The sequence below is a fragment of the Babylonia areolata genome, chromosome 1 (genome assembly GCF_041734735.1).
Source record: "Babylonia areolata isolate BAREFJ2019XMU chromosome 1, ASM4173473v1, whole genome shotgun sequence".
NCBI classification, from domain to species: domain Eukaryota; kingdom Metazoa; phylum Mollusca; class Gastropoda; order Neogastropoda; family Buccinidae; genus Babylonia; species Babylonia areolata.
Window position 1 is genome coordinate 44,401,796 of NC_134876.1, and position 21,652 is coordinate 44,423,447.

A 21,652-nucleotide genomic window follows, 5' to 3' on the forward strand; every position below is an offset into this window, starting at 1 on the left:
AGAGTTTATTTCACAGCTTGCATTACTGTTCTGGAATCTTCTATTCAAAGGTTTTTGTTTTCATGCCTCTTTCAAAGTTTTGTTCCATTGCACACAAAAGAAAAGTGTAAAAAAAGAAGAAGAAAAAAAGACTGCTGTAATTGGAGTTCAGATTACACCATTAATTTAGGATGTGTGTGTGTGTGTGTGTGTGTGCGTGCGTGCGTGCGTGTGAGTGTTCGCAGGCGTGGGAGCGTGTGGGTGCGTGATGAGTGTGCTTGCACTCTTTGTCGCCGTCTCAACATCCTTTTCAACACGTAGCTGTTGAGGGCAGAGCTTGCGTCTTTTGGCTTGCTATGGATTTGCAGTCTGAGTCATGCTGCTTTGACTGGGCGTTGTTTTTCTGTGTAAATCCTCTCTTTCAAGTGGTAGGCAACGGACCACTTGGTTAGATGTGCCATTGTTTTAGTCACAGTGTGACACTTACTTTCACTCATGTTTTGGGTGCTCTGCTTTGGCAGAGATTATTTTAGATTTATAGATCATCATGCTGACAGCAAAATTCCACCAGTTGTGGGACCAGAAGAGATGGAAGATAGCTGATTTTGAATGTGTTTGGTAGCCCTCATCCACAAACACACAGAGCTTCTGTGAAAATTGCTTCTTTCCTTTCAATATGTAGAATGTTCTTGGCAACCTTTCACTATCATTAGATCTGTTCATTTTTCTTCTCCCTGTCACATACATACAGACAGAGACACACACGCACGCGCATGGGCACGTGCACACACACACACGCGCGCACACACACACACACACACACACAAGCAGATCACCACTTTTTTGGTGTGTGCATATACAGTAGCTGCACATTATTTACTTAAACATTGTTACTTCTCTTGTGCTGGTAGAGAACTTTCCTTTTCCTTTTAAAAGATAAAAGTCTTTTCCCCTCCTCCTCAGCTCAACGCTAGGCTGTGTTCAGAGCTCTGTAGATCGTCTCTTGAGACTGGCAGAGTGCTCTTCCGATCTTTTTCTCATTCTGTCTTATCTGTCCTCCTGTGCTGTGATCTGGGATAGGCAGTATATAATCATATAGTTGGCCATATTGTGTGTGTGTGTGTGTGTGTGTGTGTGTGTGTGTTTGTGTGTGTGTGTGTGTGTGTGTGTGTGTGTGTGTGAGAGAGAGAGAGAGAGAGAGAGAGAGAGAGAGAGAGAGAGAGATGAGATGAGTATATATGATGTATTCATTAAGCTATAGCCCCATTGAAGGGGTAAACGAACAACATATGATACGTTGATTTGCCTGAATAAACATGAAAATACACACAGAACATATCACAAGAGATAGCAGTTCCAGCATAACATGTTCCAAGGTAGCAATGTATGTTAACTAAAACGTGTTGTTCAGGAAACGGGACCCACACATTTGATACATCATTTTGTCATTTGGATGACTTGAGTAATGTCAACTTGAAGTTGCAAGCTTGTTGGTAATGTTTACTTTGAATCTGTTTTACGCTTATTCGTTTAAGAGCTGTACAGCACAAAACAAATTGGATGTCATCTTGCTTTTCCTTTTTTATATAAAGGGCAAATCAAATCTTTATCATTAGATTTACTATGTCTTTAACGATGAATAGGCAAACCTGACACACCCAGCCAAAATTTTGCAGTAAAAATTTTGAAATATTTCTTCATATTCATTTTAGCATCAAATATGGTTTCATCTCATGCATCTCATAGAAAGTTCAGTACCTGCTTAATTTATTACTGCATTGAACATGTTAATTCCATGTCATCATAATTATTATATAATCATGTTTTCATATCAGCGGAGAGAGTGTGAAAAAGTTTGTAAGAGCATGTGTGTCAGCATTGCATAGACCTTCAGACTCCATGTTGAATCAAATAAAAACTTTCTTTACCCATAGTTTCCATCATTCTCCCCCCTCCCCCCCCCCCCCCCCCCAACCCCCATCCCTCCCTCCACCCACCACCCTTTCTTTTTGTTTTTTGCTTGCTCCTCTCTTCTCTATTTCTCCTCTCACCCATCTTTTCAGTTCAGAGCAACAAACAAAACTCGTGACTTGTTTTAGACCCTTTCTTTTAGCTGTGCCAGATATATTTGGTTCTCTACTTGCTTTTAGACCGCACAATGATGTCTTATATATATGTATATATATATATTTATTTATTATTTGAGATGCGTGTATCATTAGCGCTGCAAGCCTGTCTGCTCTATGTGTACCAGCTTAATACTCAGTAATCACTCCTTTTGTGAATATTATGCTTTTTTTTCTGTTTACATGCATATACTGGAAGATATACAGAGACAGAACAAATGAATGAATGTTTAATTTGATGCATTAAATGCAGAATGAGAGGATAACAGTCAGTATCCTTTCAGTCTTGTGCCAGGGGTGGGTCCTTTTACTCTTTTCCCCTCATGTACCACAGAAATATTAGAGAGAGGGGAGAAGGGAGGAGGGGAGAGAAGGAAAGAGAGAGAGAGAGAGAGAGAGAGAGAGAGCGGGGTGAAAGACCGAGAGGAAAAAGAGGAGGGAGAGAGAGGAGAGAGGTAGGGAGAGAGAGAGGAGAGAGGTAGGGAGAGAGAGAGGAGAGAGGTAGGGAGAGAGAGAGGAGAGAGGTAGGGAGAGAGAGAGGGGTGAAAGACCGAGAGGAAAAAGAGGAGGGAGAGAGAGGAGAGAGGTAGGGAGAGAGAGAGGAGAGAGAGAGGAGAGAGGTAGGGAGAGAGAGAGGAGAGAGAGAGAGGAGAGAGAGAGAGGAGAGAGGTAGGGAGAGAGAGAGGGAGAGAGAGAGAGGAGAGAGGTAGGGAGAGAGAGAGGAGAGAGAGAGAGGAGAGAGGTAGGGAGAGAGAGGAGAGAGGTAGGGAGGGTGAGGGTGAGAGATACAAACAAGAGAGAAAGAGAGAGGTTTCTTTAGAAAGGGAGGACTTTGTGGTTCGGTCTATAAATGAAGGGTTTGTTTTAGGTGAAATGTCAATCACACAAAGAGAAGGACTGATAATCTGTATACCCAAGGGAGACAAACCAAAGGAATACCATAAAAACTGGAGACCTGTCTCACTACTGAATATCTCATATAAAATCAGGTCAGCTTGCAAAGCAAATAGAATGAAAACAGTGTTACCAAAACTAATTCATGAAGATCAGACTGGGTTTATTTCAGGGAGGTATATTGGAGATAACATTCAGTTATTATATGACATGATACACTACTTAGATATAAAACAGTTACATGGGTTATTGGTTTCAGTTGATTTTGAAAAAGCCTTCGACTCCGTAAACTGGGATTACATGGGAAATGTTCTTGAAACATTTGGTTTTGGAAATGATATCAGAAAATGGATATATACTTTTTATAAAAAAAAAAATATTAAAGCTCGTGTAATTGTTAATGGAAAGATGTCACAGACTTTCACTCTGTGTGTGTGTGTGTGTGTGTGTGTTGTGTGTGTGTGTGTGTGTGTGTGTGTGTGTGTGTGTGTGTGTGTGTTATCAGCTATCATTTTTCTTTTTTTTTCTCCTGCATCCATTTGTTTCTTTTGATCGTGTTTTGTTTTCTTTTTGTTTTCTTCTTCGTTGTTATGTTCCTCCGTATCTCTCATTCTTCCCTCTCAAAGCACGCACAGAGACACAGTATGGTTAGTGTGGTAGTTACGTTTCTGTATGAAAGAATATGCACAGTTTTTGACTGCTTATGGGTATCTTTTCAAAGCTTTATTTCATATACACAAGGCCTTTTTAAAATGTCCCCTGGCTTCATTTCTGAGCATTTGTCTGTATGATATTTGTTGTTACAGTGAACAGTCTGTTTATCACATCGGACATGAGTTTGGAAATTATGGTTTCCTGGTCACCTGCCTAATGGAGGATGTAATAAAAAGCACCTGCATTATTAGTTTGAATCCATTGGTCATGGGATTATTCATTGGATGTGTCAATGCTTACCATCTGTAGTTGTTTTTTTGTTTTTTTTTGTTTGGCATGGTAAGAAAGTGGAATGCATAATGTTGACTGCTGGTTGTGGTGTTGTTTTGTGTGTTTGTGTTACCGTGTTTGGTTTCATGCTGTGCAAATTTGAGCATTTTGTGATTGTGTTGTGTAGCTGGGCTTTGTCATGTCAGAATGACCTACAGCATAGTTAAAGCTTCAGCAGCTTCTGCCTTTTAAGCCTTTTCTGTGACCGTTGTCGTTTTTTTTTTTTTCTTTCTTACTTCATTTCATATTTTATATACCAATATTATTAATTGAAATTTATGCAACAGCTTGTGCCTTTTGAGCCTTTTTTTTTGCTGATCAGTTGTTTGTGTATGTTAGTCTTAGAATATGTGTATTTATCTTGTTAGTTTGAATTTATCACCCTTCTCTCCCTTTTGTTCTCCTTTTTCTTGTTTTGGTCAAATAGATGCTGTTTGAGCTTTTTGATCCTTTTTTTCCCTTTCATGAAAAAAAGATATGGGTGCAACATGTTATTGATTGTTGCATGTTTCTTTTTTTTGTTTTTTTGTTCTTTTTTCTTCTTCTACTTTTCTTCTTTTCTCCTTGTCTGTCAGTGTCAGTCTTTATGTCTGACCATTTTTCTTTCTAGTTTTCTGTCATTCTGTCTTTCAGTTTGTCCATTTATTGGGACTCTCTCTCTCTCTCTCGCTCTGTGTGTGTGTGTGTGTGTGTGTGTGTGTGTGTGTGTGTGTATGTGTGTGATGTGGTGTATTATTTCTTAATACAATGATGCAAAAAAGACAACAACAAACAGCAGCAGCAACAACAACAACAAAAAACAAAAACAACCCCAACCAACCATCCAACCAAAGAAACCAACTCTTTGATCATGGATGTGCACATAAACATTGCTGTGATGATGCAGGCCTGGTACGGCCCCTTTGTGGTCATCTGGGCTGTAAACAACATGATTTGACTGATGATGCATTGGGAATAAGGTACTGGGGATTTTTTTTTTTTTTAATTTTATTTTTATTTTTATTTTTTATTACTGTGAAAGAAGCGGTGAGCAGAGGGAAATTCTGCAGCAGAATTGTAAGTGCTGGGTCCTTAATGCTGAATGATGGCGTGTTTTGTCAGTGTTTTTGCAGATTCTATATTTGCTGAAAATCAACTTTGTTTTTTTTTCTTTTTAGAATTTTGTTTTAGTACTGTTTGGCTGTTTCTCAATTTTTGCCTTTTGTTTTTTCTGGTGACATTTTTGTCTCTGTGACATTTTTGTCTCGATCTGATTTATTTGTTTCTGTCAGCCTGTCTGTCCTCGAGTTCATGACTCTTTTGCAAATTTCCAAAGCATCTGTCTGACCTGACTTGGCATTAGTCGTTGTTTTTGTTTTAACCAAGAGAAGCCATTTTGTTATCTTCTTTTTTTCTCTTCAGTTTTCACTCCATGTGTGTTTGTGTGTGTGTGTGTGTTTTTGGTGATTGTGAGGAGTGTTGTATAGAGATGTTGGTGTGTGGTTCCCTACAGGTCTACTTTTCCTACCACCAGCACTGCATCATACCATTACCAATGTGCTGCCGGAAGGTTGGTGTCTTGTCCTGTGATTTCCGCAGGTCCCCCATTTTTTTTTTTTTTTTTTTTTAAATTTCTTTTCAGTGGCGGCATGGTGTTTCTTCCTCCCTCCCCCCCACCTGTGCCACACACCCTGTCAGTGTGCTGCTGCAGCCTAGCATGTCATTGTCTGTCAGACCACAGTGTCATTCTGCTGTGCATTTCTCATCTTTTTTTTTTTGTTTTGTTTGTGCCATATTCACATTGCTGGTGGGGGGGAATCATCGGGCTTTTGATCGTCACTTGGAATGAAACATTCCAGGGTTGTTTTTTTCTTGGCTGTTGTCATTATGACGATCAGAAGTGCGACGGTTTCCTGGTGATCGTGTTTGATTTTTTTTTTTTTTTTTTTTTGCCTTGATTTCCATGTTGAGTTGTAGTTGTTTAGAAGTATAATTTTGTTGTTGTTCACAGTTTTCAGGTGATTGTTTCAATATATAAATATATATATATATATATATATGTATGTTTTTTTCCCCTGTGATACTTGCTCTTATGGGAGACTGGATAAGAATGTGTTATGTTTGTTTCTTTCTTTTTTTCTTTCTTTTTTTTTTATCTTCTTCTTCTGATATTTACTGTTTGCTCTCTGAAGTGTGATGTTTTGTGTTTGATCTCAATCCTTATCATCATTTACTCTGTTTTGATGCATTTGCACTGAATAAACTGAAGGCAATGGGGACCTAAGTGTAGAGAATGTGTGGTTCTGGTGCAGTTACATCATAATTTGTTCTTCCGTTTGATTGCTTACATGCTGCATCCAAGGTAGATGAATAGATGGTGCACAGTGGTGAAAAGGTCTTCCTTTTTTTCAGTCTATCAGTCTGTATATACTTTCCTCAGCTGTCAGCCATGAGTTTTTGCAAAGATGGTTTTTGAAATTTGTCATATCCAAAGGATTATAATCATTATAATTTAAAAAAAAAATTCAATCAGCAGTAATATACACCACAATGCTGTATCACCATTGACTTACCTTTGTGTCATTCAAACACATTTTCTATGATTCAAGATGATTAGTAAATTTAACTTGAAGGTTCCATGTAGAACCTAGGTCTCTTAATGTTCTGTGAAAGTGTTGCTTTTGAGTTTTGTTTTTTCTTAAAATCAGTTTCATATCATATTGGTGAAAGATTTTTTTTTATTTTATTTTTTTTTTAAGAGAAAGAAGTCTTTATTATGGTGAGTTTTGTTGTTGTTGGAATGACAAAAAAAGAAAGAAAAAAAGAGAGTATTTTTTTTTATTAAGATTTTTGTTTGAATGACTGAAGAAGTCTTCATAATGGTGAGGATATTTGTTTGAATGACAACAACCCCCCCCCCCCCCCCCCGCCCCCCCCCCCCCAGAAAAAACGTTTTTATTATGGTGAAGATTTTTGTTGGAATGACAGAAAAATAAGTCTCTATTATGGTGAGGATATCTGCTGGAATGACTTTAAAAAAAAAAGATGTCTCTGTTATGGTGAGGATTTTTGTTGGAATGGTAGAATGAAATATTGTCTCAAACTCTGTGACTGACTAACACTGCATCATGGATCCCTGTTGGCAGTTACTGATGACATGGCAGCATGTGAAGCTGTTTGGTGCCCCATGAACTCTTTTTTCTTTAAGTGTTGATTAACAACAGTCAGTGTCTTGTTGCACATTTTCAGCTTGTCAAGTCTCTCCCTCTCTTTTTCAGTGTTGACTCACGTGTGTGACAAAAATATGTTTCAGTGTGCGTCATCACCTTGTTTTGGTTTGTGTGTGTGTGTGTGTGTGTGTGTGTGTGCATGTGACCTTTAAATCAGGCATTTTCTCAGCAACCCCTTAGGATAAGTAGAGAAATAAAACTTTGCAGGATGATAGATATTTTCTCAAACTTTTCAGTTGTTTCGTGAAGTAGTTGTAATTCGAAGTTGGGGATCAAAGGTCATGGTTATAACATGACAACAAGCTTGTGGGTGTGATAAACTTGTTGCTTTGTGTCCGATTTTCAATAAATTTGGTACAGTAATTGATTACTCTTTAATCCATTTAGAATTAAAGATCAGAAAAGGCCAAAGCACAAAACATGAAAAAAAACCAAAAGCACAAAAAATATGTATGATATGCATAGATCCTGTATCTGATATCATCAGACAGGGACAATGATTGATCATGGTGGAAAAAAAAAAAAAAAAAGAAAGAAAGAAAGAAAAAAGAAAGCACACATTAAAGTGAAAGTCAAGGTCATAGGCCAGCGTTCATGGCCTAATATGTCAGAAATGTCTGGGAAGCTTTGGGTCATGCACCTGATTTTTTTATCCAGTTTGTTACAGTAATAGACCATGGATTAGCATAATTCTACCAAGCTGGCCCAGTGATAGGCCAGAGTATAACCTTGACTGCAATTCAGGGTCACGGCTAGGTCACAAGTCAAGGTGACAGCACAGCACAAGAGAGGTTGTTGGCAAGGTAGAGCTAAGTGTTGCATCACATTATTTTATTGAGATTTGTGTCAGTGATTGGCCATGGACAGAAAGCCAGAGCTCAAATTCGGTCAGATCAGAAGACAGGGCCATTCCAGGATATGTCCATACGACTAAGCATCAACAGCCCTTGATTGTTTTTGTGAATCAGATTTATTAGGTATCGCACGTGAGTTGACATCTATCTGAATAGCTTGTTGTACTTCTGTACTAATCACTATGTCTCACTATGTTTCCTCTCTCATTAGACTCACAGAGTTGTTTTTCATGGAAGTGTTTATTACTTTCTTCTTCTCTCTGTTTTTGCATCTTTGTTTTTATATATTCCATATTGTTTTAATGTTCCATAAGTGAATGAAATATTGACATTTCTTATTGTTTACAAGTGAAAGTTTCAAAAACAAAACAAAACAGCAACAAAAAAATCACATTAATTGTCAAAGAAACCAAATCAAGGGCTAAGATCGAAGAGCAACTAATCATGATATTTCAAATAAATAATGATAGAGGATTTTTTATAATGGTCTGTACCTTATTAGCACAGGTGCCCAGAGCTCAAACAGTTCAGATCACCAAGGCAAGAAAAGGGGCTTTTTTGACATGAAGCAGAATTATACATCACTTTTTTTTTATTTTTTTTTTTTTTTACTGTTTACTCCATAGCACACTGGAAATATCATAGGGGTATTGAACACTTGTCATGTGTCATATATATATTTAATTCTGATTGTTTCATGGGATTACCTGCTTCTGGTTAGGCCCTTTTTTCTTTTGAACCGAAACTTAAATGAGTGAGCGGGCTGTTGTGTGGGACATATTGGTCACTGGTCCTTGAGATGAAGACTACACACAAAGGAACCCTCGCTTGCTTCAAATCACTCATGGATATTATGGTGTGGTGTTCACCCTGTGTTTTGCTTTTTTGTTTTTTATTCATTTGCTTAAATATATGAAAAATGATTCAGAACTGTGAAGGACGGAGTCTGTGAGAAGGTAACATACGATTTGAAAGAAAAAAAAAAAGTTTGTCTGTCTGTCTCTCTCTCTTTGTCTCTCTTGTCTTTCATGGAAATACAATAAACATAATCATTGTCAGTTGACAGTGAAAGGCATAACACAGTTCTGTTTTTTCTGGATACCAGTTTTTCCTTTGATTAGTTTTACTAATGGTTAAAAAAAAAAAAAAAAAAAAAAAAAGGGTTGGAAATGAAGAAAGTAAGTTTGATGATTGCTATTTTCACTTTTTCTTCAGAATTTTGGCAAAATAAAAGAGCACAAACTAAGATGAGTGTTGATATTATTGTAGTGCTTTGCGGGTCGTGTTATTTGATGCCATTAGGGGGGTGTTACTTTGACTAAGATCAAAGAGGTATCATGAAGAAGAGCGTGTATAGCCATGGCAGCTCAGTACTAGAAAGTGATGTTAACTTTTTTTTTTTTTTTTTGACAGAAGAGAATTTCCAGAACCATGTGACACCCTTCCTTTCTGTGTGAACAGAGTGTTTGCCTTGTTAACCCCATGACTGCTGAACCTTGTTGAAATGAGATCAGTGTGGCAGGAGTCTGAAGTCCAGTTAACACGTTTTGGTCACTTCTTAGTGGTGTCATTGATTTTGCCCAACAAAATTATCCTGACGGGATATCTCAGTGAGGTGACTGACAGCCCTTCACCAACAGGCATACTCGTCAGCAGCAGTCAAGGGGTTAAATCAGTTGTGTTGATGGCTAATACTGTTTTTGGAATCCAATGTTGTGACTAACCCCCTCCTCCAAAATCAACTTTGATGAATCTTCCTCTTTGTATTTTTTGTTTGTTTGGGTTTTTTTTGTATGTGTGCAGCATGACATTAATGCCAGTACAGAAATTTGTGAGTTTGATTGCCTGCAATGTCAGGCCACAGTGGTGGGAGAGGAGGAGGAGGGCCTGAAGGACTGTGCCGTGTTGCTATGTATGTCTGTAGTGCTGTGTTGTGCTGACTGTGGTTTTGGGTGGGCGGCCCTTTCAGGTGACGTGGTGGACCAGTTCCAGTGCCTGCCCAACATGTACCGCTGCCCTGGCACCCACACCTGCATCCCCTTCCCCAGGCTGTGTGATGGGCTGCTGGACTGCCCTGCCGACGGGGCTGACGAGGGGGGCCACTGCTGTGAGTGGGGGTGGGGGGCAGGGGAAGTGTGGGTGTGGATGGGTGTGTGTGTTGGTGGGGGTGTGTGTGTTGCTGTGAGTGTGTGTGTGTGTGAACACACTCTCGTGTGTGCTCGCATGTTTAATCTGCGGAATCTGAAGAGTGTGAAACCCTGTCGTATAATCCAATTTAGACTCCTGAGGAAGCAGCTGCTATTGTGCTAGGCACTCTGGGCTGATTTGGTGAGGGAGAGAGGAGAGAAAGAAGAAAACCAGCAGACACAGAAAACAAGAAGTGAAGCAGGAGGCATAGTAATAGATGAATTTTGAATTAAAAAAAAAAAGGAATAAAGAAAAAGAGTTCTACACAAGATGGAAAAAGAAATTAACTGATCAAAGTATAGAAACTTTAACAAGCAGCCAACCAGCCCCCAGGCAGTTAGATAAAAAGAAAAAGAAAAAAAGAAGCTGGTGGCGCCCTGAAAACATACAACACAAAAAGAAAAGAAAAGTTCATCTCAGTCATGCATGCAGAAAGCAACCAAACAACAACAACACAACAACAAACCAATAGAAAATTTGTCATTCAGCTCATGTATTTGGGTTTTTAACAAAATTTAACACACACACACACACACACACACACACACACACACACACACACACACACACACACACACACGCACACACACACACACACACAGAGACGTAGTTATTGATTTTTTCTTATGTCAGACAGTTTCATTCAGTTCTGACTTGAAATGGGTTGATTTGTATGAACAGGGGGAAAATGCCACAGTTATTTGATAAAGATCATTGTGTCTAAAGACCTGTTTCTCTGATTCAAGAAATGAAATTGCTGAATGAAAATACCAGACTTGAGAAGATACAAGCTAGCCAGTTGCTTTGAATTGTTTGAAAAGAAAATCATATTATTTTTTTTGTAGTTACCAATGTTTCATCTGTTTGATGAAAAAAAAGAAGAGATGTATTTCAGTTTGCCTTTCAAAGACATGTAGAAACCACACAATATTGACCACACGTCTGTTACTTTGCGTGTGAATGACTGGTGTGAAAGCGCTTAGATTTGTCTCTGCTCAAGATTCAGTGCCATATAAATACCATCATTATTCACACAGCATCCAAATCAGACCTGATCCAAAACCTGTGGCAAGGAAAAGGATATTACATGTACCACATAATTCCACTCCAGAGCACAATACTTAAACATATCTGCTGTGCATATGTAATGCCTTCATCATGTACGAAGTAAGAGCAAAGAGAACACAACACAAAACTATAATTTCATAATGGTATCTGTCGTCATCAACTGTTTTTGTTCTTTCGGGAAATAAGCCATTATCACTCATTCCTGGGGCAGTTCAGATAGAATCCATAGTTCAATTGAATCTCAAAGGTAATGTCAGTTTGGAGCTGAAAGCCATTGTTAGCCAACAGTGTTGCCTGTGTATTGAAAAATACAAATGCCTGTTGTTAAAATGCAAGAAAACAAATGGTCATACCAGTTAAGTTTAAAACTGTGCGTGTGCATGCACATGCGCATGTATGTTTGGTGTGTGGCATGTGTGTGTGTGTGTATGTGCGTGCGTGCGTGTGTGTGCGTGCGTGCGTGCGTGCGTATGTGGAGGAAGAAATTTGTTTGATGCCCCGTGACATAGTTGTGACAGAAGACATTTTGCTACAGTTTTAATTTTCACATTTGAATTCAATCGTTTAAAAAGTAGTGTAAGAGCGTGTTTCTCTCTGTGTGTATGTGTGAATATGAATGTGTGTGCTCGTATATGTGTGTGTGTGTGTGTGTGTGTGTGTGAGTGAGCGAGCGCGCACATGTGTATGTTATGTTGTGTGCACTGCCTGCAGTGAACCGAGCATGCAAGAACAGTGGCAAGTGCAAGCTGTGTAAGGAGACCATGCAGGGGGCCCAGTGCTACTGTGAAGACCACAAGGTCTTCAACAAGACCACCAACAAGTGTGTCGGTGAGGGATGCCGCACTCCTTTTTTTTCCCCCTTTTTGTTTTGTTTTGGTGCTGCACTCTTTACTATACTATTGAAAAAATGGATTTATTATTATTTTCTCTATAGTGTGCTACCACTCATATTGTTTTTAAAGGCAAACAGGAGGGAGGGGAAAAGGAAGGAGGAGAGCAGGAGGGGCTGTGTGTGGAGTTGGGGTCATATAGATGGGTCATTAACTCTCTCCAGACCTTCCTCCCTTTGGTGCTCATGCTCTGGCCACTGTATGCTGTGTTTGTTTCTTTTGCAGGACAAAGGTTTTACTTATGCCTAAGGTTGCAGCATGCATCCATTGTTTATTATTTCTACTTAGTTCTTCTGTTACTGGATTATGTACAATGCGTAAAAAAAAAAAAAAAAAGAAGGAAAAAGGTACCAGACAACGTATTAACATGGATGTATCAGAGAGATGGAGTGAACAGGTTCAGTGCTTGGTATGTGCTGCGGTATGGCAAAGTGCAGGCAGGCATTTGACTGTGTGGGGGTGTTTTGGAAACACTGGAAGGAAGACCACCCCCCCCGTGTGCCAAGGGAGAGAAAGATGGACTGGTAAGCAGAATGGAAGGAAGGTGGTGTGCCTTGGACCCAGCCCAACCCATTCCTCCATGTATAAACATATACATTCATGCACACACATACATAATACATACGCACAGGAGTGCAGCCATATAAAGGCATGGAGTGGTGGCCTACTGTTAATGTACTTGACGAGAAAGAGAGTGTCCTCAGGTTCAAGCCCCGTACACAGACCAGTCCTGGTTTATCTTCTTCTTCTTCTTCTGCGTTCGTGGGCTGCAACTCCCATGTTCACTCGTATGCACATGAGTGGGCTTTTACGTGTATGACCGTTTTTACCCCACCATGTAGGCAGCCATACTCCGTTTTCGGGGGTGTGCATGCTGGGTATGTTCTTGTTTCTATAACCCACCGAACGCTGACATGGATTACAGGATCTTTAACGTGTGTATTTGATCTTCTGCTTGCATATACACACGAAGGGGGTTCAGGCACTAGCAGGTCTGGGAGATCGTAAAAATCTCCACCCTTCACCCACCAGGCGCCGTCACCGTGTTTCGAACCCGGGACCCTCAGATTGACAGTCCAACGCTTTAACCACTTGGCTGTTGCGCCCCTCGCCTGGTCTATCAAATGAGACAATAAACCACGGCCCTATGTACAGCAGCATGCACTTAGTGCATGAAAAACAACCCACAGCATCAAAAGGGTTGTCCCTGGCAAAATTCTGTTGAGAAATCCATGACCACAAATACATGAACTTGAGAGTGCAGGTGGATTTGCTTTGCAGACATCAATGAGTGCCTTTACGACGCATACTGCGATCAGGACTGCCAGGACTTGAACCCTGGCCACCAGTGCACCTGTCGCTTCGGCTACACCAACACCTCCCAGACTGGAGAGGTGTCCAAGAACAGGTGTTACGTTGACCCAGGTAATGATCATGTGAGGCCAGCCTGTAAAGTTCAGCAGTGTTTTCCATGTGCACCACGCACATGGGTTTGTGTGATAATGTGTTTAGTGTACTGGAGTTAGTGTGGCGCAGTGTTGTGCGAGAGATGGTCGACAGGTGTGAAGAATGCAAGCGTTTGCTTTGAGATCAGTTTCCTTAGGTTACATGTTTGATGATGGTGTTGAATAAAGAATACCTGATTATATCTAATAAGAGAAATTCATACAAGAATCACAGTCATTTAGTATGAATACATAAAAGACACAAAATGCTTAAAAGCTAAGTTAACTGAAACCTCACATTGACCTTGGACTGAAGGTGTGTTTCTGTTGATGTCAGCTTTGCCTCCCCCGTCCTCCTTCCCCTTTCATCCTGCACCCCATCCCCACCCCTCTTTAACAGGGGTAGAATGTAGGATTTACTTTGCCTGTTTGCCTGTCTGTCTCTTCCTGTACCCCATCCCCACCCCTCTTTAACAGGGGTAGAATGTAGGATTTACTTTGCCTGTTTGCCTGTCTGTCTCTTCCTGTACCCCATCCCCACCCCTCTTTAACAGGGGTAGAATGTAGGATTTACTTTGTCTGTTTGCCTGTCTGTCTGTATAATGTGTCATTAACTCTTTCTGTACTAAGGTACGCTGTAACGTATCTCATGTGCACAATGCTTCGTTACTGTGGTAGACTATAGCGTACCGCGAGTTTAAAAATTCGTAGTTCGTAAGTTAACGGTTTTGTGCGAAACTAAATGGCACAGCTCTGTTCTACAGTCACCCAAAAGTGCACCTGTACTTTTAATGTGGCTGGAAATGCCTTTGTTTGAGTACAATACATGTGAGCGTACAGTCACCCTTTTCATTCGCTCACTCAACATGATGGCGTCTCGGTCAACTTCGGCAAGGACTGTGGCTCAAAGTCGAATGCAGACCGATTCTATAGTGGATATCCACTGTGCATACGTATTTGCCCATTCAATTGCAACAATTAGGAAGTGTCTATGGTTACAAAAGACTAAATTTGTCAAATTTCTGTTATATGAGAAAAACTGACCCTATTTATGTCAGCTGCGAAAAACATGGATTTTTTTTCAAAATATGATAAATCATTCAATAATTACGTGAGTGCTTTAAAACTTTGCGTAATGTTAGTCCATCCTATTCTTCATATCATCACAAAATTTCACCACTGTATGTAATTGCATTCTTTTTTTTTTAAATTTTTTTTTTAGGTATTTTTCTTGTAACATAAACAAACGGCCAGTACAGAGTGTGTATAATGAAGGAAGTCATCGGGCAGTATAGAATGAGTTAACATGCCCAGTTTTGCATTTCATATTTACAACCAGAATGACAACTCTTTCAAAAGGGTTGTGAGATGACCAGTTTTTACCTCGCACATATATGTTTTTGTATGTGCATGTGTGTACGTGTGTGTATGTGCATGCGTGTGTGTGTATGTGCATGTGTTTGTGTGCATGTGTGAGACTGTGTGCGTGTGTGTGTTTGTGCATCTGTGTGTGTGTGTGTGTGTGTGTGTGCGTGCGCGCACGTGCGTGTGTGTGTTGCAGAATTTCCGGACCCAGTCCTGATTGTGGCCAGTTCCACTCAGGTTCAGCAGCTTGACTTGAAGGGAGTCGCCATGCCCGCCAGCTACGAACTCAATTTCCACGACAAAATGATCTCCGCACTGGACTTTGATTATGCTAACAACTCCATTTGCTGGGTGAGATTTCCACTCTGGCCAGTTATGCAGAATATGTGTTTGTGTGTAAATGTGTGTGGGGAGGGGGACAGGGGGGGGGGGATGGATGTTTGCATGGCTTATGTGTTGTATGCATGTATATGTGTACAAGGGTGTGTTCATATGTGATCACGTGATAATGTATGTATTGTATGTTTGAGTGTCTACATGCGTGTTTTCAGTATAGGCCTACCCGGAAAAGACAGGAATGAAGATTTAAGAATTCTTATGAAAGATTATGTGAAATAAAAGAGAAGTTATATTTTTTGGAGTGGGGGTTTGTGGTTGGGGGGGAGGGAGTGGGGAAGGGAAGGGTGGGGGCAGTGTGGGTGGAGAGTGGAGCGGGGGGGAGGTGGAGGGGGACTGTAGATCAAGATATGTATGCCGGATTATTCCTCTTTGCTTTCTGCCTAAATTAGATTGTTATGGAAATACTGTGTGTAAAACCAAGAAAAGTGTAGTTATGTTTTAATGAAGGATCAAGGTATTGATACTGGATGTTGTGGTTTCTTTTGTGCCTTGTTTGAATTTGTATTCATTGAAAAATCGTGTGCATGTTTTTGTGTTTTTATCATCTTTTTTAATGGAGCCTGAGATACAGGATGTTAGGACTTTTGTCTTGTGCCTAGGAGTGTAGTAATATTAGTACTAAAGTGACTGGCTCAAGCCTAAGCCTTGCAGGTTATAAACATCCCATCTAGCAGAATGCTTTAGTTTACATTTTTTGAAGATATATGTAGTCAGAAATTTCTTGAAAAACATGTGTGATTGGGAATATGATGACTGCCTTTGTACATGTGTGTGCATTAATGTTAGTGGGGAGGGGAGCGAGGGTGGGGGGGGGGGGTGGGGTGGGGGAGTTTTGAGGGTCAGGTGTGCATTGTGAGTGATGGTGAAATGTTTTCAAATAGTATTTTTTAGTGAGCTTGTATCTCAACATTGTTAAAAATTATGTTCTGGGCTTTATTTATAACATATGTATTATTAAATCTTAAAAAGCACGTAGAACCACGGCATAAGCAATATATAAAAAGTTGTTGTTGATGTTTGTTATTGTTTGTTTGTTGTTGTTGTTAGGTTTTCTCAGTCTGTGTGCAGCTTGCAAAGCAACTTGCCAGCCCAAGAAATATGAAACAGAAGCACAATTTTCTGGTGGAAGATGGCAGAATGGTTAAGACGCTTGCCTGCCAGTATGTCTGTGAGGGTCTGGGTTTGATTCCCTCCCTTGCCCTTTCTCCCAGCTTTGACTGGAAAATCAAACTGAGCATCTTAGTCATTCAGATACAATATTAAACCAAGGTCCCAAGTGTAGCACACACTTTGCACACTGAAAAAAGAACCTGTGGCAACACAAGTGTTGTCCTGTGGCAAAATTCTGTTCGAAGAAATCCACGCTGATAGTTACACAAAAGTATATGCATTCGCTCAAGGCCTGACTAGGCTGTTGGGTTATGTTACTGTCAGGCATCTGTCCAGCAGACATGGTGTGGCATGTATGGATTTGTCATAACACAGTGATGCCTTCCTGAGAAACTGACCCTGTAATCATGATTATTGGCGTTGTTCAGGTGTCCTATGGATCACCACTGACCTGTGCTCAGAGAAACGACAGCAGTGTCAGGTGGAACATTACCACGCATTTCAACGTGGACTGTGAGTGGCAGTGTGTGTGTGTGTGTGTGTGTGTGTGTGTGTGTGTGTGTCTGTGTGTGTGTGTGTGTGTGTGTGTTTTGTGTGTGTGTGTGTGTGTGTGTTTGTGTGTGTGTGTGTGTGTGTGTGTGTGTTTTGTGTGTTGAGGGTGTGTGTGTGTGTGTGTGTGTGTGTTTGTGTGTGTGTGTGTGTGTGTGTGTGTGTGTGTTTTGTGTGTTGAGGGTGTGTGTGTGTATGTGTGTGTGTACATGCCTGCATGCGTGTGTGTATGTATGTGTGTGTGTGTGTGTGTGTGTGTTTGTGTGTGCGTGCGTGCGTGTGTGCGTGCATGTGTGCATGCGTGTGTGTGTGTGTGTGTGTGTGTGTGTGTGTGTGTGTTTGTGTGTGTGTGTGAGTGTGTTTTTTGTGTGTTGAGGGTGTGTGTGTATGTATGTGTGTGTACGTGCCTGCATGTGTGTTTGCATGCATGTGTGTGTGTGTGTGTGTGTGTGTGTGTGTGTGTTTGTCTGTGTTTATGTGTGTGTGTATGTGTGTGTGTGTGTGTTTATGTGTATATGTTTGTGTGTGTGTGTGTGTATGTATGTGTGTGTACGTGCCTGCATGTGTGTTTGCATGCATGCATGTGTGTGTGTGTTTGTGTGTGTGTGTGTGTGTGTGTGTGCGTGCGTGCGCGCATGTAAATGTTTTCAGTCTGTGCTGTAAGTCAGCCTGAGGCCATGGGTACCAGATTTCAGACTCTGAAGGCTGTGACCTGTTGTTAAAGTAAAGTGTACCCATTTACTAAGGCAGTCAGTGCGAGCTAGTGGCATGCCTCTGAAAGCAAGGGTGATGAGGAACGCTTTTACACTTGTTGTTCACTGGATGAAAAATCTCTGTCTCACTCACATTCTCCCTTTCTTCCAGCGCGCAGTGTCTTGCAGTTTTAGTTTTAATAGTTTTCAGTCCTTATGTTTTCCTCCTTCCGAAATGTATGCGCAGATATATATATATATGCGTACACATATTCTTGTATATATAGGTACATTCACACATGCACGCAGACACACAGTCATTGACACAGACACACAGAGACACACACAGACACAGACACACTGACACAGGCGCAGACACAGACACACATACACACACACACACACATACACTCTCTCTCTCTCTCCCTCTCTCTCTCTCTTTCACTTTCTCTCCCTCTTGCTCACTGTCTCTCATCCCCCCCCCCCCTCCCCCTTTCTCCCTTTCTTCCTCTCTTTATCACAACAAACACAAAAACATTCTGGTGATGATATCACTGGCAGTCTGGCATTGACACAATCATGACATCATCACTGAACAGGGAGCATTCACTTTTTTTTCTTTCTGTTCCAGTCATCAAACAGCTGGCCAAAGACTGGGTGTCCGGTAACTGGTACTTTGCTGACGACGTCAGGGAACAGATCTTTGCCTGTACCAGTGACGGCAAGCACTGCAGGACGATCATCCACACAGACATCTCCCGGCCCAAAAGTCTGGCACTTGACCCTACCAAAGGGTGAGTTCTGGTCCCGAAAGTCTCGTTATTGACCCCACCATGGGGAGTTTTAGTTCCAGAAGAGTGGCTGTTGATTCTACAAAAAGAGTGAATTAGGGTTCCCAAAGTCTCGCTCTTGACCCCCCACCAAAGGGTGAGATATAGTCCCAAAAAACTTCACTCTTGACCCCACCAAAGTTTGAGATATAGTCCCCAAAGTCTCCCTCTTGACCTTACCAAAGGGTGAGATATAGTCCCTAAAGTCTACACTCTTGACCCCACCAAAGGGTGAGATATAGTCCCAAAGACTTCACTCTTGACCCCACCAAAGGGTGAGATATAGTCCCTAAAGTCTCACTCTTGACCCCACCAAAGGGTGAGATATAGTCCCCAAAGTCTCACTCTTGACCCCACCAAAGGGTGAGATATAGTCCCTAAAGTCTCTCTCTTGACCCCACCAAAGGGTGAGATATAGTCCCCAAAGTCAGTCCCCAAAGTCTATCTCTTGACCCCACCAAAGGGTGAGATATAGTCCCCAAAGTCAGTCCCCAAAGTCTCACTCTTGACCCCACCAAAGGGTGAGATATAGTCCCCACAGTCTCTCTCTTGACCCCACCAAAGGGTGAGATATAGTCCCCAAAGTCTCTTTCTTGACCCCACCAAAGGGTGAGATATAGTCCCCAAAGTCTCTCTCTTGACCCCACCAAAGGGTGAGGTATAGTCCCTAAAGTCTCTCTCTTGACCCCACCAAAGGGTGAGATATAGTCCCTAAAGTCTCTCTCTTGACCCCACCCAAGGGTGAGATATAGTCCCCAAAGTCTCTCTCTTGACCCCGCCAAAGGGTGAGATATAGTCCCTAAAGTCTCTCTCTTGACCCCACCAAAGGGTGAGATATAGTCCCCAAAGTCTCTCTCTTGACCCCACCAAAGGGTGAGATATAGTCCCCAAAGTCTCACTCTTGACCCCACCCGAGGGTGAGATATAGTCCCCAAAGTCTCACTCTTGACCCCACCAAAGGGTGAGATGTAGTCCCTAAAGTCTCTCTCTTGACCCCGCCAAAGGGTGAGATATAGTCCCCAAAGTCTCTCTCTTGACCCCACCAAAGGGTGAGATATAGTCCCCAAAGTCCTCACTCTTGACCCCACCAAAGGGTGAGATATAGCCCCCAAAGTCTCTCTCTTGACCCCACCAAAGGGTGAGATATAGTCCCCAAAGTCTCTCTCTTGACCCCACCAAAGGGTGAGGTATAGTCCCCACAGTCTCTCTCTTGACCCCACCAAAGGGTGAGGTATAGTCCCCAGAGTCTCTCTCTTGACCCCACCAAAGGGTGAGATATAGTCCCCAAAGTCTCACTCTTGACCCCACCAAAGGGTGAGATATAGTCCCCAAAGTCTCACTCTTGACCCCACCAAAGGGTGAGGTATAGTCCCCAAAGTCTCCCTCTTGACCCCACTAAAGCGTGAGTTTTAGTTCCAAAAGTCTAGTTCCTGACCTGACCAAAGGGATGATTCTGGTCCCAAAAGTCTGCCTTTTTATACCACCAAAGAGTAAGATATAGTCCCCAGAGTCTGGTTCTTGAGCTCAATAAAGGGTGAGTTTTGCTGTTTTTCAGAATAGTTTCTCTGTTCTTAAAATCCCTTGTTTTTGTTCAGAGCAAAGAAGCATATGTTTATACTCACTTTTGCAGCTTCAGGTTTGAATGTCATTTTCAGCACTAAAAATGTGTTGTTCTTGAAGCTCAGGAAGTGTTTGCTGTTGCTGGTTGTTCAGAAACTTATGGCTTGAGCTTTACCTTGCTTGCACATCTGATTGCCAGTACTGTGATTATCTTAGGATTGAGACTGGTATTGTCGCTTTCGCTGTCTTGTCTTTTCCTCTTGCGTGTTTGTCATACCTAGAGGCAGGAACACTTGTCTACATATTGGACCATTGATGTGCTCATTCTTGTGTGTGCACGCGCACACGCTCACACATGTACACATGCAGCCACCTACCACCCACCCATCCAAACCCCCCGACACATCCATCCCTACCCCCTCCCCCCAACTCCCCCCTCCCCTCCACACACACAAGCACTTACTTGCTCTCAGTGTTACGATACAGTCTTTTATATTCATTCCAGCACACACTCACACACACATATATACACAGCTTAACACAGAAATGTACACTGAAAATAAGATAAACAAATCTCTGCAAAAAATATACACCTGCTGTTCTACCATTGAGACTTCTCAGCCAGCTTTAAGCCGAGGAATGAATGTGAAAAGAATTTGTTTGATTTGGAACTGAAGTGTGGTCTGTTTCTCTTCTTTCAGCTATTTGTTCTACACAGACTGGTCCACCAGCGCAAGGATAGGTCGTGCTGATCTGGATGGTGGGAATCAAATCATTGACTTGGTGTCCAAGAAAATCGTTCACCCGCACGGCATCACTCTGGACTTCACAAAGCAGCACGTGTACTGGGGTGACTCCTTCCTCGACTTCATTGAGCGCATCAACTATGATGGAAGCCATCGCATCACTATTGCCCGTGGCTTGAATGTGTGTGAACGTTTTACGTTGTGGTGGATTTTGTTTCGATTTGGGCTTGTCATTTTAAATGAGACACGTTTTCAGTGGTGTGTGTGTGTGTGTGTGTGTGTGCTTGTGTGTGCATGCGTGCGTGTGTGCGTGCGTGCGTGCATGCGTGTGTGCGTGTGTGTGTGTGTTTGTTCATTTCTGCATGTGTGTGTATGTCTGTGTTTGTGTGCATTTGTGTGTGTGAGTGTGTGCAGTCTCAGTATCATTGAAAGAGAAATGCAGGCGCATCAGTGTAAACACTTTTGTATTTAGGAATCAGTATTATTTCAGGATCTAATGATTTTGGAATAAAGGTGTTCAATAGAGGGTTCATGGGAAGAGGGGGAAACTGCTGGAAAATTACAAGCAAAATGAATGCTGGTTATAGTATCCAAGTAATTTTGATTAAAATGATTTATTCCAATATAAACACACACACACACACACACACACACACACACACACACACAGACATGCAGACAAGCATGCATACATACATAAACTGCATGAATATTTGGCAGTCTGGACATTCCTCTGCATCATTGACAACATCAGCTTGAAGACTT

General features: G+C 41.5%; 1 protein-coding gene across 1 annotated transcript in view; it reads left to right on the forward strand.

The window, feature by feature from the left end:
* The window catches only part of LOC143283299 (prolow-density lipoprotein receptor-related protein 1-like), a 264,347-nt gene that overhangs the window by 131,486 nt on the left and 111,209 nt on the right, over positions 1-21,652 (forward strand). Inside the window, exons 5-11 of the mRNA XM_076589486.1 lie at positions 10,016-10,153; positions 12,013-12,129; positions 13,473-13,616; positions 15,198-15,352; positions 16,939-17,023; positions 18,383-18,545; positions 20,843-21,068. Of these exons, the coding sequence (XP_076445601.1) occupies positions 10,016-10,153; positions 12,013-12,129; positions 13,473-13,616; positions 15,198-15,352; positions 16,939-17,023; positions 18,383-18,545; positions 20,843-21,068 (1,028 nt within the window). The remainder of the gene's footprint in view (positions 1-10,015; positions 10,154-12,012; positions 12,130-13,472; positions 13,617-15,197; positions 15,353-16,938; positions 17,024-18,382; positions 18,546-20,842; positions 21,069-21,652) is intronic.